General features: G+C 40.2%; 2 protein-coding genes and 1 long non-coding RNA gene across 8 annotated transcripts in view; 2 read left to right on the forward strand and 1 right to left on the reverse strand.

Annotated features, from left to right (window-relative positions):
- LOC134731619 (uncharacterized) overlaps window positions 1–8,130 on the reverse strand; it is a 60,993-nt gene extending 52,863 nt beyond the window's left edge. Inside the window, exon 1 of the long non-coding RNA XR_010114037.1 lies at window positions 8,079–8,130. This is a non-coding gene — a long non-coding RNA (uncharacterized lncRNA). The remainder of the gene's footprint in view (window positions 1–8,078) is intronic.
- COMMD3 (COMM domain containing 3) lies at window positions 7,333–11,352 on the forward strand. 2 transcript variants are annotated; one of them, XM_055296743.2, is made up of 8 exons: window positions 7,333–7,607; window positions 8,934–9,045; window positions 9,160–9,223; window positions 9,327–9,361; window positions 9,705–9,765; window positions 9,857–9,913; window positions 10,008–10,067; window positions 10,985–11,352. In XM_055296743.2, exons 1-8 carry the CDS (start codon window positions 7,469–7,471, stop codon window positions 11,042–11,044), a joined length of 588 nt encoding a protein of 195 aa, XP_055152718.1. In that variant the 5' UTR covers window positions 7,333–7,468; the 3' UTR covers window positions 11,045–11,352. The 2 variants fall into 2 exon arrangements, with proteins under 2 accessions (XP_055152718.1, XP_063467147.1); XM_063611077.1 differs by lacking the exons at window positions 9,705–9,765; window positions 9,857–9,913 and having other exon boundaries at window positions 7,406–7,607.
- A 1,293-nt stretch (window positions 11,353–12,645) lies between these two features.
- On the forward strand, window positions 12,646–22,569 carry BMI1 (BMI1 proto-oncogene, polycomb ring finger). 5 transcript variants are annotated; one of them, XM_055296739.2, is made up of 10 exons: window positions 12,646–12,766; window positions 17,496–17,626; window positions 17,961–18,057; window positions 18,661–18,716; window positions 18,809–18,859; window positions 19,017–19,125; window positions 19,201–19,246; window positions 19,674–19,772; window positions 20,123–20,203; window positions 20,288–22,569. In XM_055296739.2, exons 2-10 carry the CDS (start codon window positions 17,515–17,517, stop codon window positions 20,615–20,617), a joined length of 981 nt encoding a protein of 326 aa, XP_055152714.1. In that variant the 5' UTR covers window positions 12,646–12,766; window positions 17,496–17,514; the 3' UTR covers window positions 20,618–22,569. The 5 variants fall into 5 exon arrangements, with proteins under 5 accessions (XP_055152714.1, XP_055152717.1, XP_063467145.1 ...); XM_055296742.2 differs by lacking the exon at window positions 12,646–12,766 and adding an exon at window positions 13,004–13,251; XM_063611075.1 differs by lacking the exon at window positions 12,646–12,766 and adding an exon at window positions 16,682–16,787.
- Window positions 22,570–25,944: the final 3,375 nt, after the last annotated feature.

Consider the following 25,944-nt stretch of genomic DNA (forward strand, 5'->3'; position numbering starts at 1 on the left):
TGACAAGTGCAAAATCAATTTTTTTCCAACATTTCCAGTACACACTGTTGAAAGTTCTTTATAAAGAAGAATGTATATTGCTACTGAAACTTATAAAACAAAATATGTATGTCTTTATTGATACTTTTGGTCTTATAAAACTATTTTTTATTTCAATTCATAAACACTTTAACTATTGTTTAGGCAAAAATAAAAGTTTTCTTATAGTTCTATCAACTACTCACCTATATATCATAGTTAGGCCTAATTTAAAATCTTCTGTCATTTTCAAATTCTAAGAAAACCACTTGAAAATTCAGTTTTCTTAGGGCCTTGTTTACCCACATATTTCCATCTACATTGTTAGTCTTTATCAAATTTCTCCTGTTTTTGGTCTGTAATTTATAGAGCACTAACAGTCAAATAAAAGTTGCCAGTTATCTGATTAATTTTGATTTAGAATACTGCTGCTCTAAATGATCCGGCCTATTTCTGTTACCATTAAAAAAAAAAGAAAAAAAGAAAAGAAAGTCGAGTAATTACGCCAGTAATTCAGGTCCAAGTTTCTAATTACATGGACTAAACTGACTATATAAATACAATTCTCCCTTTCACTTGTTGCTAGTCATTATTTTCTTGGTGTTTTGTTACATTAACAAGATTTTATAAAACGTGCCTCCCCATCCCCTTTCATAAAATATAGATTAAAATGCTTATACAAAGAAAATTAATTTTGAAAATAACATTTGAGAGAGTTAGAAAAACATTTGTTTTAACCTTAATAAAACAATGAAACAAAAGTTCAGGGAAAAAAAACTGAGTATACGGGAAGAAACACAGTGGAAAAGTTTAATCTATTTTTTTAGGTGCTTGTTTTCTCAAAATTGTGTAAAATTACTTTCTAAACATTCACCACGGTGTAAAAATCAGCTATGTATAAACAATTCAAAGTATTTTCTGAATAGTTCTAGCTATGTAACAAATGTGAAAAAGCTGAACACAATTATTCTACTAGGATTTTGCAAAATGTAGTTTTTAGACTGACTTATCCATAAAATGGCTTCAAGTCTATATTTAATTTGAAAAGGGGGATAAAATCAGTATTCTGTTGAATATAACAACCATAATAGAAAAGTTAAATTCTTTTTTTTTTTTTTTTTTGAGACGGAGTCTCACTCTGTTGCCAGGCTGGAGTGCAATGGCACGATCTTGGCTCACTGCAACCTCTGACTCCCAGGTTCAAGCAACTCTCCTGCCTTAGCCTCCCTAGTAGCTGGATTACAGGTGCATGCCACCACGCCTGGCTAATTTTTGTATTTTTGGTAGAGACAGGGTTTCACCATGTTGGCCAGGATGGCCGCGATCTCTTGACCTCGTGATCCACCCGCCTCGGCCTCCCAAAGTGCTAGGATTACAGGCGTGAGCCACTGCGCCCGGCCCAAAATGTTAAATTCTTAACCAGTATTATTTTAAATATTGTACACAATTAAAAATATTAAAACTCTTATCTAGGCTTTCATTGCCATGTAAGCTCTTTTGAAATATTAATTTTGGTTTAAATGCTTACTTTAAATGAGTTAAAAGTACTTTAGCTGTATAGTCTCCTTAACTGTTTATAATGTATTTAATGCAAATCATCCCTTCTTATACACATAACTTCCATTCTAAAATGCTTCATTTGACAAGTGAATATAGTTACATTTTTCAGTTTATAAGCAAGTATACTGTTGAGTTTTAATCTACAAAAACCTTTATTTTTGTTTTCATTTTTCTTTGTAAAATTATAGTTCCTTAAACAAAATATAGTTATTTGTACACATTTTAACATGTAAAAAGCATGTTCTCAAAATATAAACTTAAAAAGTTACTGGCTTTCAACAATAATATCCCACAGCATAGGCCCGTTTGTTCCATTTTTTGCTGGAATTCGTGAAACCAACCCAAACTCCAATTTCTAAGGTATGAAAAAACACAGAGATTCCAAATCCAGACCTAAAAAATGAAGAGACTCTGTTAGACATTCTCTGCTGTTGTAGTCTAAATGTAGGACATTGTGAAACTGATTAGATTCTGGACATAACAGATGATCTTTGTCTTTTTCAAGCCTTACTATGAAGCTTAGTTGAATTCATTGTAGCTAAAAGAATCTTGGATTGTGTCACAGAAAATAAACACTAAATAAGCTTTCTGTGACACTTCTCAGGTCCTTTCTCTCTTCCTTCCTCTTCCCCCCCCTTCTCTCTCTTCTTCCCTCCTTCCCTCCTTCTCTCTTTTTAAAGATATAAAACAATTTAAAGGACTGTCTGTGTACACATGGAAGAATTAGATATATTCACCAATGTAAACTTGTTTCATGTCTCTTCTTCACTTTACCCTCCTACAGCTAAGCCATGGGTCATCCTGGCTGATACCAGATCAGTGATACAGGAAACTGAAGTGGTGATGTTCATAATTTTAGTAGAGAAAAAAAAAATCAACCTGCTGTTGAGGGGGTAACTGTGCTTATTATCTAAATGGTCTATTTGATGGAATTTCTTAGATGATTGGTCAGTTCCTAATTTTCATATAAATTAACTGGTGAAGATAGAAATTATGTGATTTAAGAATTGAACTTGCTTTTTATAATCCATACAAAAGATAAGTGAATCATTTAAATCACTTACTGAATTTAAAGGAAAATTATTTTTTATTTGTGCAGAGAAATTCTAAGACACATAATACAATCTGTTCATTTCTCATTAAATGTTATATGGAGTATGATTGCTTTCTTTCATTTCTTCCTAACTTCCTTCCTTTAACTAAAAATTGCCTTCATCTTTTGCCAAATTACATTTGTTTATTTTCATTTCTTTTTTACAAATCAATTTCTCATTTCTTCTTAGATGAAGACTTCACAATTTTGGTCTTTACAACTCAGATATTCCCCATGTGACATTAACTGCTTTGCTTAAAAATAAGGGATCAAACTTCCTAAACATTTCAACATGCTACGCTGAAGTCCTAAAGAGTAGACGTGACTTTTCTAATATCCACGAAATCCTTTTAAAACTATGGACTGGTTAGATACAAAGATTTGATATTTAAAGTTATAATTTCATTGTTAGGTCTGCCCCTTTAATTTTGCCATTATCTTATACTCACTCAAGTAGCTAACAAAATCATGGCATGACAACACTGATGACAGCTCTCAAATTTCACTTTAGAAATTAAATAGTATTTTCTTTGCCAAGATTTTGACTACAGAGTTTCTTATTTGCAAAGTTTAACAAAATTATGGTTTTCTAGGCTAAGGTGGGCAGATTACTTGAGGTCAGGAGTTTGAGACCAGCCTGGCCAACATGGCAAAATCCTGTCTCTACTGAAAATACAAAAATTAGCTGGGTGTGGTTGCACACACCTGTAATCCCAGCTACTTGAGAGGCTGAGGCATGAGAATTGCTTGAACCCAAGAGACGAAGGTTGCGTGAGCTGAGATCATGCCGCTGCACTCCAGCCCCAGCAACAGAATGAGACTCTCTCAAAAAAAAAAAAAAGAAAAAAGAAAAAATTATGGTTTTCTAATTTCAGGAAATGTTGTGAGATCTTATATAATAAACTCAATTTCTTAGTAGCATGATAATTTGACTTTTTAAAACTTAGATTTAAAATATTTAATTTTTCTTATATTTTGAAGTTTTATGTTTTATATTTCCCAGATACAACTTATGAAAATGAAATATTTAAAATGGTACCGGTCGGGCGCAGTGGCTCACGCCTGTAATCCCAGCACTTTGGGAGGCCAAGGCGGGCAGATCACCTGAGGTCAGGAGTTCGAGAGCAGCCTGGCCAACATGGAAAAACCCCCATCTCTACTAAAATAAATAAATAAAATAAAATGGTACTAAATGATGACAATATTAAACAGAAATTGTACTATTTACTATTTAATATAAATGTATTCAAAAAAGTTTTAGGGGAAAAATACAAAACACTTGTGCCAAATCATAAGTTATCTGTTTTAGAGAACATTGTAACATTAATTTTAATCCCTGTGGTTCCAGTTTATTTAATGTAATTAGTATTTCATTTCCCTCACATATTTTTAAATCCACATATACAAATTAAGCTATACAATGTGAGAAAAGGTTATATTTGTCCATATCAATTATTGCAGCATTGACCGTTTAGAAATAATTAGGGATTGGATTACATGTTTAAATTGAAAATAAAAGCTTTGCTGTCCCCTCTGAATACTCAATTTGGTGTCTGACAGTGTGATATAAGATGCAATTTGAGACCACTGAACTCTGTGATCATGAATGTGCAAAAACTTGACCATTCAAATTCCAAGTCACAATCTACGCCTTGCCAAGTTATATAATAAAAGAATGTAGATAGGTTTTATAAACTTCACTGAAATAGTTTTTGACTTATACTCTCAAGTGTCATATATAACTCAGTTAAATACTCCTTCCAACTGTCCATTTGAGGTTAAAATAGCTTTAAAACAGTAAAGCCTATTTTCATTAACAAATATCTCAAAGTTTAAAGTAACCATCAAAGCATTGGTGTCAGGGAACACAGAGAGAATGGTTTCTTATTTAGAGGTAGTTTAACTTTCTTCTCTGTAGCATATGAGCAGGCAGGGATAAAACAGATCCCCACTAGAATATATAATAAATATATAAGCCAGTTAAAACTAGTCTTTGTCTCGATGGCACTTAAACTTATTAAATTTTTTTTTTCTCCCCATGGAGTTTCATGAACTCTTCAATCTAAAGGAATATCTTCCTTCAGCGTTCTTTGCACAAAAGCAAAAGTACTTATACAATCTGAAAAAGAAAATACTGTAATTCATAACACTAACAAATGCAGCAATGAGGCCTATGGGAAAAGCTGACCACATAGATCCTGTAAAAGCCCTAGCCTATTTAATTGTAATCACAATAAAGGGAACAATATTGTTTGTTTCTAAAAAAGTTAACCAGTTCAAAGGATACAATGTAATTGAAACTCTAAAACATTGTTTAAAAAGGTAACTTTTAGTTCTTCAAATGATTTCTAGAGTCTCAAAAAGAAAAATAAATTTATCAGCATTGTCTACCTAATATTTGCAGTTTAGGAGGCAAGATATATTGTTAATATGAAGATGGTTCCATCTGTATTTTGTTGTTTTCAGCTGCACATAATTGTTCTTTTAAAAGGCTTTTGGGGGCCAAATTTAGTTTACTGGCTTTGAGCCTGCAGAATTTTTTAAAGTTTAATCAAAGTTCCAATGCTGTTTTGAGTAAAGCAAAATTTCAAACAGTATTTGTCATACGTTCAGAATATGTTCATATGTAGTTTTTCTAATATAAAATGCATTGATTTTTATGGCTGCAACCAAGAGAGTCTACATCTGGGTAGTCATGCCTTTTGACGATCATACTTCCATGTATTTTAATGGCTTGTCAAAGACACACGTTTGAAACACTCAATCCTGTGCCTCCTTCAAAGGAAGTTTAAATAAATATACCTGTAGCAGGAAAATTCCGTTTTTCTAGCATTAGAACACATTATGGTGAAAATTTTTGTGTGAGCTTAAAATGCGTGCATCACTTAGGCCTAACACATGAATATACTTAGGCCTAAGAGGACAAAACATCCTAAGAGAAAGTACTTATACATGGGCAACAGAGTAACACGACAGCTATTATGGAAACAATCCTTGTGAATTTCGTAACTTTTATGCCCACAAATTCACAACCACTTGTGCTTATTTTTCTTTTAAAATAGTATTTTAAAATCTATGTCCATGATTAATACTTTTTTGACACTAAATTGAGTATTAGAGTTATCAACTCAAATTCTATTAGAGTATTAATAATCAATGTTACACTAGGTCATAAAATACATGTGTAATAAACATAATAAGCTTGGGTATTGTTAATATTGTTGAACATTTACACAACTCTGTCCTATTTATTCTCTATGTAATCAGATATCATGAAGTTTTTCAACTGACATTTTACTACTGATGAGAAACAAATTAGGAAGAAGATGAGTGATGGGAAGAAAAGATGAACATGATTAGTAGGTGTTTGTTTCATACTCTACGGAGACTTTTAATTCCTTCACTGCTACTATATTCTCACCGAGTGAAGAGCCACTGCACGTGCCTTTTAAAGCTTTCAAAGCAGGGCTGAGTAGTTACTCAATCTGTTACTGATGCTGTTACTCCATTTGCATCCTGTTGTGAAATGAGGTACTCTTTATGTATTGGTGCCAAGGTAAATGTCGACTGTATCCATCAAAAATTTTTAAAATAGACATCTAAGTTAGAAATAGAAAAGAATGTTTCACTTTGGGTCTAATGTTGCAAATAATCGCTCCTGAAGACTAAAACATCTTTGTTGTTTCGCATCCCTTCCCTCCACCCATTAAGAACTTGCATTTTTTAACTTTTCAAGTGCTTTTGATTAAAGATACCTAATCTACTTTGCTTCACGGGTTTTTAAAAGAATCATTCTTGTTCTCTAAACCAACTTCGTAGAAATAGAGAGGAAGTTAAACTTTATACAGTATTTGAATCTTTAAAGGTATGAGCATCCTAAATAGTAACTCACCTCTAATAAAGATCTTGCCATTCCTAACTGTACTTTACTAAGGTAGCTGTTTAATAAAAACATATTTATGCAGATTCTATAGAGCGACTAAAACTGGACCCATAGGTGTGGTGAGTAGCACAAAATGTGTATGGCATTTGGCATTTATTTGCAGCGGCATATAAAATTGTTAATAATCCTGTCAAATCCGTTCATGAATAATTTATTAATCCGATTGCTGGAGTGCAGTGTATACAATACAGGAACTCTATGTATGAGTGCATGTGTACACACCCCCGATGCAGGAAGGACTCTACTGCCGTATTCCAGAAATGACAAAGAAAAAGTAAAAATAAGCAAGAATCACATAATTAGATGTCTTACAGTCTCATAAAAGGGCAGTGCTGCAAGGTTAAGCTGGTGAGCTAAAAAACAAACAAAACAAACAAAAAACCACAAACACAAACAAAATCCAGTCGCCTGAGATCGGAGCTCCCCGCAGGATTTGCGCAGAGCGAGGAGCGGGGAGGACGCCGTTTGCGGGAGGCGAGGGCCGGGATCCCGACACCGTCCGCAGTCTCCCCGGGGTCTCTCAGGGAACCGAGCTGGTGACCGTCCGAGGTAAGCGCCGAGCCAAGGAGAAAGCGCCGAGCGCGTCCACAAAGCGCCCGAGGCCGCCCTTCTCGCCAAGGCTCGGCAGCTCCAGCGGCCTGCGCTGGACAAGGAAGAGCTGGACGGAAACGGTGGGAGGCGATAGGCGGCGGCTGGGGGCGCGGGACCCGCGCGCGGGCGCGGAGGCGGGCGGGGAGGTCCCGCAGCCCGCGCCGCCGCCAGCCGCCCCGAGCCGCGTGCGCGCGCGGCCGCATCAGCTGAACGCGCGGCGCGTGTCACGTGGTGTGCGTGTCGAAGGTCACGGCGCGCTCACAATGGAACTCTCAGAGTCTGTGCAGAAAGGCTTCCAGATGCTGGCGGATCCCGGCTCCTTCGACTCCAACGCCTTCACGCTTCTCCTCCGGGCGGCATTCCAGAGTCTGCTGGACGCCCAGGCGGACGAGGCCGTGTTAGGTAAGCCGCTCGGCTCGGCTCGGAGCTGGATCCGCCGGGGTGGAGGGGCGCTCGAAGAGGAGCCGGCGGAGCGAGAAGGGGAAAGCCCCGGGAAGAGGAAGTCTCCGGGCTTTGCCCTTCGCTCCGGACGGAGTGTTGGGGACGTGGCTTTGCCAGGACTCGGAGCAGACTCTGAGCATTGTTTTGGCCCCACTTGGCACCTGCAGAGAGCCAACTCCACATTCCTGGCCCGGTTTCCCTCCCAGTCTCTTTGTTCTTTTGTAAAGCCGGTGTTCAAGTCTTGTTTGTGGCCTAAACATCTAAGGTGTTTAGCCTTGTCTGAGGCTGCGGCTGTTTTGACAGTTGGACTTCATCTGGGGAGCTCCCTGCAATTCAAGCTTCCAGGGCTAGGCTAGCAAAGGTTTAAAAGGGTCTGTTTCCGAAGTAATTACTAGGTCAGATAGTGTTGACATTTGCCAACTTAGAGCATACCTCAAGTTGCTGTGATCACTCCAGCGCTCTAGTTCAACATGTTTTACACAGGTTCTACGCCTAGAACCTTAAACTATGATGCACAATACTTTGTTCCGCCCCAGTTACCAGGATGCGAGTGTCTTTTAAGCGATCCGGTCAGTGACTGCGGAGGTGCAGTGTCAGTATGGATTGAAGACATATTTTAAGAGAGATCGCTTTTAGATGATTTTCTTAAATATAAATATCCCAACAATTCAAATTTTCTTTTTCTGTAGTTTCATAAACTAAACACTTGTACAAAAAGTATGAAAGTGGAAGTTCTTTAAACGAAAATAGTAACCACCACCTGGGTTAATCTCAAAAAAAAAAAAAAAAGATGACTGTCAAACTCTGAAAGTACTAATATAATTTTGAAATTTGTATCTTATATTCTGAACTCATGCCCTACCTTCTACCCCCCTGATGTATTGTTCATGGAGCCAGTTACCCTAAACTCATTTTTAGGATGGAAGTTTATTCTAAAATTGACACCATGTAAAATATTTATCTTGTTTTTCCTTTGAATTTACTCCAGTGTCAGAATGACCATTGCATTGTTATATTTTCTTTGGGGGCTATAATATTTTTTAATAGTAAAAATATTAAGGCAAAATAAGTTAATTGAAACTAGTAATAGTAGAGTTCTTGTGTTCTTTTTGTTTTTCACTTGACCTTGTTGATCATCTCATTTACTTATAATTGACTGTCCTTATAGTTGAATTTTTTTTTTATCTTGTTAAAGGGTTTTTAAACCCAAATTAAAATATCCTTTTTAGGAACATGACTATAAAGAATTTATTATCATAGGCATCACTGGAAGTTAATTTATTTTAGATCATCCAGACTTGAAACATATCGACCCAGTGGTTTTAAAACATTGTCATGCAGCAGCTGCAACTTACATACTAGAGGCAGGAAAGCACCGAGCTGACAAGTCTACTCTAAGGTACAGAATTTATTTAAATATCCATTTATTTTCAAATACTACCTTAATGATTTCAATTTCAGTTTTAAAAATGGAGACAGAACTTTGGCTTTTTTTTTTCTTTCTTTCTTCTAGCACTTATCTAGAAGACTGTAAATTTGACAGAGAGCGAATAGAAGTGTTTTGCACGGAATATCAGGTTACTTACTTTAAAATTTTTAATTAACAGTACTATTTTTCTTTTACTCTGTTGTAAAGATCTGTTTTTTTTTTTTCTTTCTTTCTTTCTTTCTCCTCTCCAGAATAATAAGAATTCCCTAGAAATCCTACTGGGAAGGTAGGTACTGTATAAGGTGTCAAGCTGAGACACTTTTCACTTGCAGGTATGAATGGAGAGTGTTGGTGTGAAACAAGATCTTCGGGATCTTGACCCAAAGAAAAGGAGCCAAAGGGCATGTCAAACAATTGAAGTTAAGCTAATGTTTTTAAAGATAGTTTATTGAGATGATTTTCAAATGCTCTTTTACCGTTCAGAATTTAAAAATAAAGTTTAACAATGGTTTAAATTCAGAATGGATTAAAATGGAGTTGGGGGTGGAAAGTAGAGCCATTCTTAGTAAATATAAATAACTGAAAAGTTCTGAGGAGACTATGTACAAAGTTATCATTGCATCTTTCAGTATAGGCAGATCTCTCCCTCATATAATGGATGTTTCTTGGCGCTTGGAATATCAGATAAAGGTAAAGTTTAAGAAACTTCTCTGGGGGGTATTTAGGGAACGTCTTAAAACCTAGAGTTTAAGGCTGTTACGTGTTTGTTGTGTTATTTTAGACCAATCAACTTCATAAGATGTACAGACCTGCATATTTGGTGACCTTAAGTGTACAGGTATTTATAGATAAGTCTTATCCAATAATGAAGTTTATAATTTCATTGATTGAAATAAACAGCGTTTTTTGTTGTGTTTTTTTTCCTGCCCTAGAACACTGATTCCCCATCCTATCCAGAGATTAGTTTTAGTTGCAGCATGGAACAATTACAGGTACAGTATTAGGATCTATAAATATGCCTGTCTTTTTATAAATGTTTACTTGAGAGTTATACTCTTGGAAAGTTCAAAAGAAAATTAATCTAACCATTTGTCAGCAGATAATGAAGATTGGTTAAGGATTTAATGGGAAAGGGGTATCAAAAGTAGTATTTTAAGATAGGCTTCACTTGAAATTAAGATGTTATTAATAGAGAATTGGTCTGTATTTGCTGTTCTTGCTGATTAAAATAAACTTCTGTAGTGTTTAGTGTAAATTTCTTCTATTCATGATGAGTTTGATCCAATAAGATAAAGCAAAATTAAGAGCATGGCTTTGAAAATGTCTTTGCTTTCAGAAATTGTAAACTGTCAAAACTGGATTTTGAAAGTGTTTTTTAATGACTTTTTATAAAGGGGGAAGTATACATAACATTCTAAAACTGTTTATATTGCCCATTTAAGACGGGAAATTCAAAACTACATTGATTAGTGGATATGACAACGAATTTATTTCATAGCTTTTAAAAAATGAAGATCATTACTGGAAATTTAGGTGAAACTGAATTTTTCAAAGGCATCTTCTGCAGAGTCGTTTTAATGTAACCATGAATCAAACTTTCAACTTTCAGAAAATGTGTATACAGCATCTTTGTTAGATAACTTGAGAAAATTCAGATGTATCTGGGCGGTTAAGGATCCAGTTAGAAATCATGTTTCAGTGTGAGGGCAAATAACCGTTTTGAACATGAGGTATTTCTGAGGAAACGCTTCTTTTGCCCGATAGTAGTTTGTCAAAGGTTAAAATCTTGTTGAATTTTAAACTTGTTTGGAAGGTGTGTCCTGACTTTTTTTCTTGCATCTTTCTTGAGCTTGGATACTTCTTTCCATGTTTTATCCTAAAAACGTGGTATTGTATACACGTCTTTTAGGACTTGGTGGGGAAACTTAAAGATGCTTCGAAAAGCCTGGAAAGAGCAACTCAGTTGTAACTTGGTGAAGTTAACGATCCGCCCGAGTGCAGAGGAAAACCAGAAACGCCTTGCCTTCAGCTGAACCACCGTTTGTGCGAGCTGGATGTCCTTTTCAGTAGAAAAGAATTTTCCTTTTGAATTTATACCATTCATCAATTTTGACACTTTAAAAACGTGTGAAAGGGTTAAGAGGGAAAGATACTGCCCAAGTATTTGAATCGTTTAGTAGTAACTGTCCATTTATCCTATTTTGATCTTTTTCAAGTCTAATGAAAGGAAGTAGACAGTATTACACCCTGAATAAATAAGGTGTTGTTTTCCACAAAGACTGATGATATTTTGTTTGGATCTGAGTTCGTGTGTTAATTATTACTTTGTGTGAAGCTAGATAGGAGTAGTGTGAACTTTTAACGATAGCCTTTTCTCAGGATTAAAGTTAAACACGGAGGAAACGATGCGATCTCCTGGGTCTCTCGCAGACCCCTGCTTCGGGGCTCCAGGGGCGGGCGCGGGCGGCCGCCCGGCCCGTTACCTGCGCCCGAGGGCTCGCCCAGAGCCCGACCCTCGGCCGCCGGGTCCCGGCCCAGCGCGGAGCCCCTGCCCGGAGCCAGCCGTCGCCCGCGCGCGCCCCGCCTCGGCCGCCCGCGGGCGGGGAAGAGGCCGGCGCGGCCGCGGGCTGGCGGGCAGGGGCGGGCGCTGTTGTTTCCGCGAGCCCAACTCGGGCGCAGGTTCCGCGCCGCGGCGCCGGAGCCTGGGCCGCAGCCCGCGGGGCCGGCCGGGGGGCGGCGGCCGGGGAACGTATGCGCCCCGGGAGGAGGCGGGCGGGCGGGAGAAAGAAAGAACGGGGGGGGCGGGGTGGGCTGCGCGGCGTGCGGGGCCGGAGCGGCGGCCGCGCGGAGCAGGGCGGCGCGTGTGGCGCTGTGGAGAAATGTCTCCGCCGCCGCGGCGCGGGGCGAGGAAGGGGGCCGGGCGCGCGGCGCAGAGGGGAGGGGGCGGCCACGGGCCTGACTACACCGACACTAATTCCCAGGCCGCCCTTAAGGAATGAGGGGAGCACGTGACCCGCTGGGGGGGCGGCGGGGGGAGGGGGCGGGCGGACTCCGAGCCATTTTGGAGCCGGTGTCAGTTTCCACTCTGCCTTCAGCGGTGCATTTTTTTCCACTCTCCCCTCCCCCTCCTCCCCTCCCCCCGCTCGCACGCACACACACGGCGCCCCCCGCCCGCCCGCCTCCCCCACAGCAACTATGAAATAATCGTAGTATGAGAGGCAGAGATCGGGGCGAGACAATGGGGATGTGGGCGCGGGAGCCCCGCTCCAGCTTAGCAGCACCTCCCAGCCCCGCAGAATAAAACCGATCGCGCCCCCTCCGCGCGCGCCCTCCCCCGAGTGCGGAGCGGGAGGAGGCGGCGGCGGCCGAGGAGGAGGAGGAGGAGGAGGAGGAGGAGGAGGAGGAGGAGGCCCCGGAGGAGGAGGCGTTGGAGGTCGAGGCGGAGGCGGAGGAGGCCGAGGCGCCGAAGGAGGCCGAGGCGCCGGAGCAGGAGGAGGCCTGACGGAGGCGGCATGAGGCGAGCGCGGCGGCCGCGGCTGCTCGGGGCCGCGCTGGTTGCCCATTGACAGCGGCGTCTGCAGCTCGCTTCAAGATGGCCGCTTGGCTCGCATTCATTTTATGCTGAACGACTTTTAACTTTCATTGTCTTTTCCGCTCGCTTCGATCGCCTCGCGCCGGCTGCTCTTTCCGGGTACGTAGGAGGCGAGGCGCCCCCGGGACGGGGCTGGGGGCCGGCGGGGGCCGCGCGGGGCTCGGGGCGGCCGCGGGTGGAAGGGGAGCCCCCCCCGCGCTCCGGCCGCGCCGCCGGGAGGGCGCTGACAGCGTGGGCGCCCGGCCCCGCGCCCCGCGCCGCCCGGCCCCGCGCCCGCCGGCCCCGCGCGCCGCCCGCCCCGCGCCCGCGAGCGCGCGCCCGCCGCCGCCCGCCGACTCCCGCGGCGCCGGGACCGACCCGCAGCCCGCGCCGCGCCGCGCCGCGCCGCCGTCGCCAGCAGGGCTCGGCGCCGCTCCAGCCGCCGCCGCCCGCTCAGCCCCGGCGCGCCGCGCGCGGCCCCACGTTTTAGTTCCCCGCTCCCCCGGGCGCCCCTCCGCACCCTCGCGACGCACATGGCCCCCGAGAGGAGCACTGGTATTTGCAGCCTCGGCGGCTCTCCCGGCCGCAGCGCCCTTTGTTGAGAGGTAGATTTGGATGAAACGGGGACGGGTTCCTGAAATCGGGAGCTGCTTGGGTCAAGTGGCTTCCCTCCTCTCCCGAAGAAAGGGCTCTGGAGGGGCTCCAGCAGCCAGAGAACGCCCCCATTTTATAGGGACGGGTTGCGTGGGGGGCGGCCATCCCGCCAAGGTGGGTGTTAGGCTGGAGAGAGCCCCGACAAAAATGTTATTAACTTAAGTTGGGGGGACACTTGTGTGAGATTGGATGGCTGGTAAGATGGCGGTTCCCAGTTGTTTCCAAGGTCTCCTGCATTTGTGTTTAAAATGCTAAAGTTTTCAAGGTGGTGTGTGTTGGGAGTCTTGGATAAGTGCTCTAAACATCACTTGGGAGGTGCTCCCTGGGAAGTGGGCATTTCAAATTTGGAGCTTTTTGTGGAGTGAAGATGGTGACTGGACGTTAGCTTTGCTGGAGGCTTCCTTTCTCACTACTACTTTTTCTCCTTTTTCTTTTTTCCCCTTTTGGAGACTGCAACTTTTCTCTCGACTTCTACTAAGGGATGCACTCAGCATCATGACTCCAGTCCACTACCTTTTACAGGTTTTGCTAAATGTCTGCATAGGTCATTTGGCAAAGGGATGCTTTAGAAGGGAGCACTAAAAGGTTGATTGCATATGTTTACGCAGTCACTTGGGCTTGACAGTGATATGGCATGATCTTTTCCCCCAGAGATTTACAGTTAATAATTGGAAGTAAACAAGCAGAGAGACTTTGATCATTACCAATTGCAATAAAAGGATTTAGTGGGCTTAGTGGTCACGGTTCAATATATGAAAGAGAAGCATGTATTAACCCCTTCTCTTAATGTGGGCAAAATTCCGAGCGTATTTATCCAAATGGAAGTGTAGGTTGGTGGTGTGTACAACGTTATGAGTAGTTCAACCTATATTTTATAGGAACCTTATCTCCCATGTTCTGGAAACATATTATAGGCTACAGTAAACAGTTGATACTTAAGGATGCAAATTATTGACAGCATATAACAAGTTATGAGACTCTATATGTTAACATTTGAGTTTTAAGTAGACCGACCAGAAATCCCTGGGGTTGATTTTATAAACAAAATTATAATTTTTTAGATTTGAGTTAATTCCATACATCTACCCCAAAGTGTAGTCAGAAGTGTTTGAAATAACCTACTTGTGAGTCTTATGCCTAGTAAAAGTATCTTTAAAGCCATATACAAGTCATTGTGTATGCATGTATACACATAAAGCTTTTGTAAGAAAATTAAGCATTTAATTGTACATGATAAATCCATTAATACTCTATCACTAACTTCTTGGATGTATCTTAAGTGTGCAGATAGGCTTTCTCCCCAGGAGTCAAATTAACCCCAACTTTACCCATGCTTATGTTGGGCTGTGAACCCCAACTGGGGCTATGGAGTTCATTTGCATTTCTTAGATTGCAGTAGGCAAGCTGATGGTTAACATAAGAACTTGCTTCTGTTTTCCTTCATTTTGACATTCCTGGTGTTAGGCCTCCACCTAAAAACTGACAGCCCCAATTGAGTGTGTTACAATGGCAAGTTTTAACGGTTGAGTATTTTTACCATAGTATGTTTGGTGCATTTTTGTTTGCTTAACTGGCAGTTTCTGGGTTGGAACCTGGAAGGTTTTCACTTCTGAGGTGGAAGAGACTGTTTCTCAAATCTTATCAAGCATGTCAAACACTTTGGAAGTCTTCATTAGATTGCCACTACTTTCAAAGGGCATAAAAACATAAAGAACTGATTTTTATATAAGTAACAGTGGTATTTGTTAGCATTATAAATGGTCACAGGATTGTGGCCAAATTCTTCTGAACTGAGGTGGAGGAATTGTGTGAATTAAGACAAGATGAATTTGAAAGACTTTTGGTCAAGTACATGTGACTTAAATGCTCAAAGCCAACCGGTAGATAACCCTCCACTGAGGTTTGATTGTTCTCCTTGTTAATACTTGTGTTTGTGTGGTGTTGGTTTTCTGCAAGGTAGAGGAGAAATAAAGGCAGCTATTTTTATTGGAGCCTCTTCATGAACTTCGTGATCGGTGGTTTTTTAGTGCAGTATGCTTTCACAGGCAAACAGAAATATCACCTTGCTATCTTTCTAGGAAAGATCCTATGGTTTCACAAGGAGAATTTTGAATTTTCTTTAAGCACCAAGAAGGCTGTTCTTTAATTTACCAAGTATAATTTGATTTAAATATTGCTACTCTTTAGGGTCATTGCTCGACCTACAACTCCTCTGTGCCCCGCTTAGATTTATGTTAACATGTTGACAATAATCTCCAAAACAAGTAATCCAGAGATAACTGAGGAGTCACACAAGAAGTTTTCTGGTAGAGGTCGCCAGTTGCCACTGTGGTCACTTTCATAAGAGAGGCTTTGTTTTGTTTTTTACCATTTTCTAGAGGTTAGCTCTTAATTTCAGCCATTGAGCTGTGTTGATTGGTGTTTCCCTTTACTGCATTAATACACCTTAGGAATTAAAACCGCAGGTACATCTTACTGCAAGTTTCAAAAGGTTCTGGATTTCCATTCAAGGAAGATTTGAGAATGCACTTCAGTGAGGTCTGAAAGCTTAGTCTTATATCAGGTTCTGAAATGAATGAAGGAGGGGGGTTGAAGTTTATTTTTTAAGAATGCTACACGAAGTAATTGACTTCCCTGACTGTCGGCTGGTGTATGGTTGCTGAGAGTTCCCCATTGTGACTTTCCTGTAATAGAGGTATCTGTTGGGAATATCATTTCATCGTATGGGGGGTTTTACATTTGTTTTTCTCTCCTGTCGCTGCTCTGGATTGACAAGCTGTTGATTTAGCGTTGGAAATGGGCTGGTCACATGGTTCTGTACATATTGTCACTATCGTACCGATTAAAGTACTTTTTCTTGCCCCCAGCATAGTTTGTTCAAATAAAACACTGGGCTTTGCCCTCTCCTCCTCTTGTAAAACAGATTTCAGTCTTCAGCCTTTCCAAAACTTTGTATCGCTCATTTAATCTACAGGAGAGCGTCACATTAGAGAAGGAAGTTTTAAAGAGGTTCGGTTCAATAAACATCTCTGCAATTTGAGCCCTGACGGTTTCGGGCTAAGTGCACAGTTGGCAATTCTCAAAAAAATCCCTTCGTGAAATTTCTGACCGAGTGATTGCAGACAGGACAGACCGAGAGAGTCGAGATCTGAAACCAGCTCTGCGCACCAAGTCGACGTGGAAAGAGGCCCCCGGAGTGTCCGAAATGGCCGGGAGTGCGGTTTGCATTTTCCTTTCGCGGGCGCTGCCGCAGGCTCCGGGGTCCCCGCCGCCCCGGACTTGGTCACCAGTCCCCGCTCCCCAGCGCCCGGGCCTCGTGGGGCTGCCCCGCCCCCCCGGCGTCGCCGCACCCACCCCGCCCCCGCGCCGGCCCCGCCCCCGCGGCGCGCCGCCCCTCCCCCGCCCGCCCGCCGTCCCGCATGCCCGCCGAGGCTCGGGGCTCGGGCCGGGCTCCGCGCGGAGTTGCAGAGGTGGCCGGATGCCAAGTGTAAGTGTAAGTTGCTATGGAAACCCCGACCGAGGCGAGTTCCGAATCCGGAGCGAGACGGAGCCCCGGGCGCCGCCGGATCCGCCCCTCGCATCCCGGCCCCCAGGCGTCCGCCGCGCTCAGGCCCCGGCCCAGGCCGACTGGAGGTGCTCCTCCTGCGGCCCCAGCACCCGGCTCCGGAAATGCCAGGGATGCAGGGAGGGCAGAATTGTTTTCCCTGCGCGTCGCGTAAAAACGTGCCAGGTTCTGCTTGCTGGAACCGTCTAAAGCAACCGGAACCCCAGATTTTCGCTTGCAGATTCTTGAGGAAGTTTTATAATAAATTCGGAGACCTGGAACAAGCCCTAGTGGTTGGTAAATATCCGCGAGGATTGTGTGGCGTCTGCAGCAGCCTTGGGGCTGCTGGGCTGGAGGACAAATGGAAGAAAGAGACCCTAATGCGCTCAGCTCCCAGCCCCCACCCCAGACTTTCTTCTTCCTAGAGGAATGATCTGAGAGACCAGAAGTAATGTTAGTTGGATCCTTTTGCATCAGTTTGGTAGAACTGATTCCGATCTGATGAGTAAATTCCTTCTGTAGAAACGTTGGGACAGCCCAGCTGTACAATGTTAAATGAGTTTTATAAATTCAATGTTTCAGGGTTTGTGATTTCTAGATGATCTCCATTCTTGTTCTGTGAATTATGGCCATTATTTCTGTGTCTTGCAGGATTTTTTATCAAGCAGAAATGCATCGAACAACGAGAATCAAGATCACTGAGCTAAATCCCCACCTGATGTGTGTGCTTTGTGGAGGTTACTTCATTGATGCCACAACCATAATAGAATGTCTACATTCCTGTTAGTACCGAGCTTTAGCTCTCTTTTGTATCATGTGTATTTCACAGTTTGACCTGGAATTTGAAAACTATTAATGCTTCGTGCAATCTGTGGGAATGTTGGTACAAAGTGGTGAAGTCATTTTCTTCTCTTGCATTTAATGATTTTTTGTTAATATGTATTGATTGTATTACAAGCATGCAATGTATGTGTTCTCAGGATACGAATTAGTTTATTTAGTTGGAAATGCCTTTCAGCATTTACCATCTTGTTTCTACTAGTTCTGGGTTTCTAACACCAATGCTTTATCCACTCATTTCTAAACATAAAAAAACTTTACATGTTCTACTTCTAGTCTGTAAAACGTGTATTGTTCGTTACCTGGAGACCAGCAAGTATTGTCCTATTTGTGATGTCCAAGTTCACAAAACCAGACCACTACTGAATATAAGGTAGGAAACTGTTTAAATTCCTTGTTTGTAATTATTATTGGAGTTGTATAATTTACTGAAGGCTACCCTCTTTATTTCTTCACAGAAAATTTACTCTTGAATACGTAACTAATATGTGTGTGCTTTGTGGAGGGTAGACTTTAATTTCTTGCCATATTAATGGTGACCAAGTTTAGACAAAGTTTAGTAGTATTAAAGTGATTTTAAGATTTTTTTTTCCTAACTGTCCTTTAAAAACTGAGTTATTTCACCTTTTTTGCATTGCTTTATGGACTTCATGACAGGCAAGAATAAATATTTGAAAGGGCTTCCATTCTTTATTCTCTATTCATATGAACTAATTTAGTAACTTGAAAGGCACACTTCTCTTGACTGAGCAAATGTGAAGAATTTATTAGTGAATATAAAATACTTTTCTACTGATTTAAAAAGTGCTATATACAGAGAACTTTTATTCTCATAGTTTTTATCTTACCAATATAGTTATAGACAGCATCACAATCAAGTAAAATATTGTAGCACAAAAAAAGACTAGAAACTTATGAACACTTTTAGTTCTTGCCATCATTAATTCATAGTTTTCTATTTTTAATTATTTTTCAGGTCAGATAAAACTCTCCAAGATATTGTATACAAATTAGTTCCAGGGCTTTTCAAAAGTGAGTAACTTGCTTAGAAAATGAATTTAAAGAGATTATTCATTAGTTCTTTGTGTTATGCCAAATGTTTACATCTTTTTTTCCCCATTCAGATGAAATGAAGAGAAGAAGGGATTTTTATGCAGCTCATCCTTCTGCTGATGGTAAACCTTTTAGGGGAGGGAAGACATTTTATTTGGGGGGAGAGCTTATCAAGGAATTAAAATGTATTAAAATTGACTTTACCACTTCCATTCTCTTATATATAAAATTTATTAGGCATCTAATTTTTAAAAATTATATTTCACTGTATCGTTATAGCTGCAAATGGCTCTAATGAAGATAGAGGAGAGGTTGCAGATGAAGATAAGAGAATTATAACTGATGATGAGATAATAAGCTTATCCATTGAATTCTTTGACCAGAACAGGTAAAATCTTTAGGCAATCTATTTTACGCTAGTGTTTTATTAGATTGTTTCACTAATAAATTTTCTTTTTCTTAGATTGGATCGGAAAGTAAACAAAGACAAGGAGAAATCTAAGGAGGAGGTATGTTTCATGTTAAAAAAACATATAGAAGAAAAAGAAACTGTTTGGATTCCAGATTTTGTCAGGGATTGTGTTGCCCTTTAGAATATTCGGCTGTTAAATAGAAGAAAATGGTCATGTTTAATGTTTAAGAAAGGTCTACATGTGATATTTAATAATTAGAATTTATTTTATATATGATTGTTAGTCTTACAAAATATTTTCAGTAGTTCACAGTTAATACTTTGGTATGCTTGAAGCTTATTATATTAGGAATCTGTTCATTTAGTATTTGTAATGATAGTAAACTCAAAGTGTAATTAGTTGAGAGGTTGGTCACCTCCAATTTTGTTTGATACTAGTTTCTTTTATATTCAAGCAATCAAATTGAAACTTTCTTCATATCTTAAAGTAACTGAAAAAGTTACTTTTCTAAATGTACTTTTAGGTGAATGATAAAAGATACTTACGATGCCCAGCAGCAATGACTGTGATGCACTTAAGAAAGTTTCTCAGAAGTAAAATGGACATACCTAATACTTTCCAGGTATCTACTTTTATATTCTTCTTGCATTTTATATAGATTTTACAATTTTAATTACATTTTTCACTTTGGATTTTGAACCCAAAAAAGCAATAGAAAAAAAATTTAAAGTTAGTGCCAAAGTTGAAATTTATCTTAAAACATTTGATATACATTCTCTTTTATGCTATGAAAACAAATCCCTTAACACTCTCTAGAAATAATTTTTTCCTCATTTGAAGTTTCAGGAGTCTTTCTTTGTTAAAATGTTTGGAGAATATGTTTTTTAAAGCACTTTTGGATTATATTTAAATGACAAAAAATGTAGATTTACCTTTGTTCTTTTGTTACTTAATAAAAATATTTTTCACTAGATCGATGTCATGTATGAGGAGGAACCTTTAAAGGATTATTATACACTAATGGATATTGCCTACATTTATACCTGGAGAAGGGTAAGTAGCATATCTGTTGTTAGATTATGATGGTAAACTATATTTAAAGAATTAAGAGTAATTTTTTTCCTTTTAACTTTGTAGAATGGTCCACTTCCATTGAAATACAGAGTTCGACCTACTTGTAAAAGAATGAAGATCAGTCACCAGAGAGATGGACTGACAAATGCTGGAGAACTGGAAAGTGACTCTGGGAGTGACAAAGCCAACAGCCCAGCAGGAGGTATTCCCTCCACCTCTTCTTGTTTGCCTAGCCCCAGTACTCCAGTGCAGTCTCCTCATCCACAGTTTCCTCACATTTCCAGTACTATGAATGGAACCAGCAACAGCCCCAGCGGTAACCACCAATCTTCTTTTGCCAATAGACCTCGAAAATCATCAGTAAATGGGTCATCAGCAACTTCTTCTGGTTGATACCTGAGACTGTTAAGGAAAAAAATTTTAAACCCCTGATTTATATAGATATCTTCATGCCATTACAGCTTTATAGATGCTAATACATGTGACTATCGTCCAATTTGCTTTCTTTTGTAGTGACATTAAATTTGGCTATAAAAGATGGACTACCTGTGATACTCCTATGGACGTTAATTGAAAAGAAAGATTGTTCTAAAGAATTGGTTTCTTGGAAAGCAGGCAAGACTTTTTCTCTGTGTTAGGAAAGATGGGAAATGGTTTCTGTAACCATTGTTTGGATTTGGAAATACTCTGCAGTGGACATAAGCATTGGGCCATAGTTTGTTAATCTCAACTAACGCCTACATTACATTCTCCTTGATTGTTCTTGTTATTATGCTGTTTTGTGAACCTGTAGAAAACAAGTGCTTTTTATCTTGAAATTCAACCAACGGAAAGAATATGCATAGAATAATGCATTCTATGTAGCCATGTCACTGTGAATAACGATTTCTTGCATATTTAGCCATTTTGATTCCTGTTTGATTTATACTCCTCTGTTGCTACGCAAAACCGATCAAAGAAAAGTGAACTTCAGTTTTACAATCTGTATGCCTAAAAGCGGGTACTACCGTTTATTTTACTGACTTGTTTAAATGATTCGCTTTTGTAAGAATCAGATGGCATTATGCTTGTTGTACAATGCCATATTGGTATATGACATAACAGGAAACAGTATTGTATGATATATTTATAAATGCTATAAAGAAATATTGTGTTTCATGCATTCAGAAATGATTGTTAAAATTCTCCCAACTGGTTCGACCTTTGCAAGATACCCATAACCTATGTTGAGCCTTGCTTACCAGCAAAGAATATTTTTAATGTGGATATCTAATTCTAAAGTCTGTTCCATTAGAAGCAATTGGCACATCTTTCTATACTTTATATACTTTTCTTTATATACTTTTCTCCAATAATACACGTTTACTTTAAAAATTGTTGCAGTAAAGAAAAACCTTTAACAGAAATGGAAATAGCGTGTTAATTTTCCATTGGCTATGATGGAATTAATATTGTATTTTAAAAATGCATATTGATCACTGTAATTCTAAAACAATTTTTTAAATAAACCAGCAGGTTGCTGAAAGAAGGCATTTTATCTAAAGTTATTTTAATAGGTGGTATAGCAGTAATTTCAAATTTAAGATTTGCTTTTACAATTAACAATGGAATATGCCTTCTCTGCTATGTCTGGAAATAGAAGCTATTTATTATGAGCTTCTACAGGTATTTTTAAATAGAGCAAGCATGTTGAATTTAAAATATGAATAACCCCACCCAACAATTTTCAGTTTGTTTTTTGCTTTGGTCGAACTTTGTGTGTGTTTATCACCCATCAGTTATTTGTGAGGGTGTTTATTCTATATGAATATTGTTTCATGTTTGTATGGGAAAATTGTAGCTAAACATTTCATTGTCCCCAGTCTGCAAAAGAAGCACAATTCTATTGCTTTGTCTTGCTTATAGTCATTAAATCATTACTTTTACATATATTGCTGTTACTTCTGCTTTCTTTAAAGATATAGTAAAGGATGTTTTATGAAGTCACAAGATACATATATTTTTATTTTGACCTAAATTTGTACAGTCCCATTGTAAGTGTTGTTTCTAATTATAGATGTAAAATGAAATTTCATTTGTAATTGGAAAAAATCCAATAAAAAGGATATTCATTTAGAAAATAGCTAAGATCTTTAATAAAAATTTGATATGAAAAGCACAATGTGCAGAAGTTTTGGAAACCCTATAGAGGATTACAACAGGTAAACGTTAAAGAGAATACATTGCTGTCTTAAAGTGATGTGGCTAAGAAGTACGTGCTTTGTTGTAGAATTGCTTGAAAGCCCATTGAAAGATGTATCTGTTTATTTACAGTCTTTGAAGTAAAAGTTACCAATGTTTGCCAATTTTGGTGAATTTAACTCATTTTCTAGGCTTAAGTTTTTCATGATGTTTAAGACAAAGGAAAGTTAATGGAAGTATCAAGTGATATTTTTACCTTGGATGATCATTTGTATAAAGAATGAAAAAATATTTTTAAAAGGCTAAAAACTTAAAATGCTAGTGGACTGTCATTTGACTTACATAAAACCAAGTTATAAGATCAACACGGAATTCAAACTTTACATCTCAATCTCTTTATGATGGATTTATTTTTGAAATTGCTTATTAATCAGATACTGCAGTTATGGCTTACTTGGCACTAACCATACCTGAAAATGTTTCCATTTATTTGAAAAATGATTTTTTCTCCTCAATTAGAAAATGGCATAAGCTTAAAACTATATTTCAGCCAAAGTTTTTTCTATTAATGAAAGATTATAATGTTTTGTATTCTTAAATAAGCAGCTATTACAGTTTGACAATTAAGATTAAAAACCTTTGCTAAATTACCATGTTAGAAATTTTCAACCTTACGAAAACCCGTATCAAAAGCTGCTAACTTTGTAACTTTTAGTAGTCAAAGCAGGGTACAGGAAAAGTCAGCTTTAAGTTTGACTTTTGCTTCTGAAAATATTCTAGAACACAAAGTTAGTGCTAACAAAATATTTCAGAGAAAATGCCTAAATTGATTTTACAGATTTTTAGCTTAAATGCAAAGAGAAAAATGAGGCTGGTTGCTGTTGTGTAAATAGTCATCTATCTTGCTTTACACATGCCTACCATTTTACAAGTACTTTTTGCTTTTAAAATTGCCGGCCGTTAATTGCACTGCATTGAAAAAACAACTGCCCTTCAGTTGTCTTAACCTGCCAACCATATTGCTATTTCCATATCCATACGTGATAATATTTGGACCTCTGGAGGGAAAATGCAACAGGCAGAGTAAGCTGGTAGGAACTTTCCTTCATCCTTTCCTCTTTTCCAAATATTTTGAAGGTGCAGTTAATTTGTGAAGTCTTGTTACACTCATTGTATGGGCCTATTAAGGTTTTGTTATGAAAACAATAGGAATTTAAGTACCCATGTGAAATGTGCCTTGCATTGACCAACACGAAAGGAGGACGTTTGGTATTTTAAAATAGTTTATTTTATGGTATCTTTTGAGGGGATAGGATTTACTTTTAGAAACAATCTACGCATGGAATCCAGTCTCAAAATCCTGGGGTGAAGCAATTGTTAATTTTTCCATTTCTCTTTGTATTTTAAAGGTTTGATAAATGTTTTAGGTCTTTTTCTTCCTAATACACAAGGAATGATAGTTGGAAATTCTGATTTAGTTTAGTACTTAGTTGGAATGGAGGCTCCATACGATTTTTTAAATACTTTGGCTGTTTTCCCCACACAGTCTTCATTGCATTTTATCCAAAACAAAAAGGTCTTGATCAAATTATATGAAAAACGACTAGACATCATTTTGGATCTGTGCTGCATCTAACTGTATACTAATCAAAACCTTTCAAAAACCGTCTGTGCCTTTAAGACACTAATTTGGTGCAAAGATCACTGAACCCAGCTCCAACTTAAAGCTCTTGACATACATCATTTCACTTGAGGATGTTTCTTCACGTACAAAATGAACACTAACACAGGTGATAATTTCTAAGGTTGCTCTAAAAAAATTCTGACTCCTCAAAAAAAAAAAAAAAAGCCCTTGAACTAAATTAGGACCACAGACTTCAGAGCGACGAGACGAGTTCTTTACAAGGAATAGGAGATATCCATATATTCCAGCCTTGCAGCTTATCAGATTTGCAAGTACCCACCGCGAAGACCTTGAGCCAGCCGATCTCCCTGCAAATCTCAAGATCGCCCAGCTTTGATTATGAAAGTCTCCGAAAATGTTTACACAGTTGAGTGTTTCCTGTTTCCGCAGTTAATTTTTTTAACGTTTTTTTCTTCTTTTGGTTCTTGAAACGGATTTCCTTTATTTGCACCAGTTTCTTTTTCTTAGTGTGCAATTTCTAGAGGTATCACATGAAGAACTTCACTGTCAACTCTGTCTTCATCAAGTCGACGACATCAGAAGTCATGTCATATTTATCACTGGAAAGGCTCCTCTGTAGGACTCTTGTGAGAAGTGTTCTGGAGAAGTTCAAGTGGAAAACTCATTCGGAAGTCGCTTTAGCCCTCCAAATAAATAGTAAGCGCTCAATAAAAACTTCCAACAAAGGAGTTAGAACTACTCTCACTCTTCTGCCCCTAGCCTTTAAAAATGTCCCTTCCGAGACTATCCTAAGTCACTTTCATAAATAGCAGGTGTTGTTCCCTACACTTCAGTAAAATGCTACTTCTTGCTGTGATTGTCGGGTCATCATGGAATGCAAACTTCACCGTGGACGTGATTTCAACGTTGGTGCGGATTTGGAGATGTCCAATTCTCTGTCCTAAATTAGCCAGAACTCAAGTTGAGACAAGAGACTTGGGAGGCTGCAGATCCGGGTGATAGGGAAGCGCGTCGGAAAGTGGGATGCCAGGAATGGGATGGTGGCCGAGACCGACACCGAGGTTAGTGCAGGTGGAGAAGTCGGTCCAGGAGCCCAAGTCACAGGTCCGAAGTCCTCAGGAGCGGAAGATCTTCCAACTAAGCCGGAGAGCGGGGCGTACCGCACGGCGTGGAGCATAAAGCCTGGGCGAGGGTGATTAGGGTGGGAAACTCCACTGCTTTCCAAAAAAACAGGTTTCTTAGGTTCTAGTGCCCGGTGGAAAGGGCACAGTACACCGGCCTGGAGGAAATCACCTGACTTCTCCTTTGGTAAAGGCCCCCCTTACCAGCGCTGCCTCTCTGGTAAGGGGGGCCTTTACCAAAAGACACCTTAAAGAAGAAACAGCCTCTCTCTTTTTCCTTATTTTCTAATTAGCATCTCACAGAGGAGTGGAAAGAGCTACAGCCCAGTCCCCGGCTTGCAACTGCGCCACCCCAGTTCGGCCCTGCTGGGCGCGCGAGCCAAGGCCGCCGGGCACCGGGAGGCCATTTTGCGCGTGCGCTGCTCGCCTCGCGCTGCCCTCGGCCCTGCGGACTCGGATCCCGCCAAATTTGAAAGCGAGATTGTCAGGCCCTGAGGGGCTTGAGGGGCGGGGGAACGACGTCGCTCTCCAAAGTTGGACCCCGTGGCGAGCGGCGGCGACAGCCGGGTGCGCGCCGCCTCCCGAGGTGCTCCCTCTTCCCGCCGAAGTCCTCCACAGCGGCAGGCCGAGGCGCAGCGACGGGTCCCTGTCCCCAGAGCTCAGCGCGGGCGGGAAAACGACCTGCACCCGGGGACGCAGCGGCTTCGCGGGCAGAGCCTACGGGAGCGCGCCCTACCAGGAGCCAGGCCCGATAATCGCCTTTCTTTGTCCTC

Source organism: Symphalangus syndactylus, chromosome 10 (assembly GCF_028878055.3).
Source record: "Symphalangus syndactylus isolate Jambi chromosome 10, NHGRI_mSymSyn1-v2.1_pri, whole genome shotgun sequence".
Lineage (NCBI taxonomy): Eukaryota > Metazoa > Chordata > Mammalia > Primates > Hylobatidae > Symphalangus > Symphalangus syndactylus.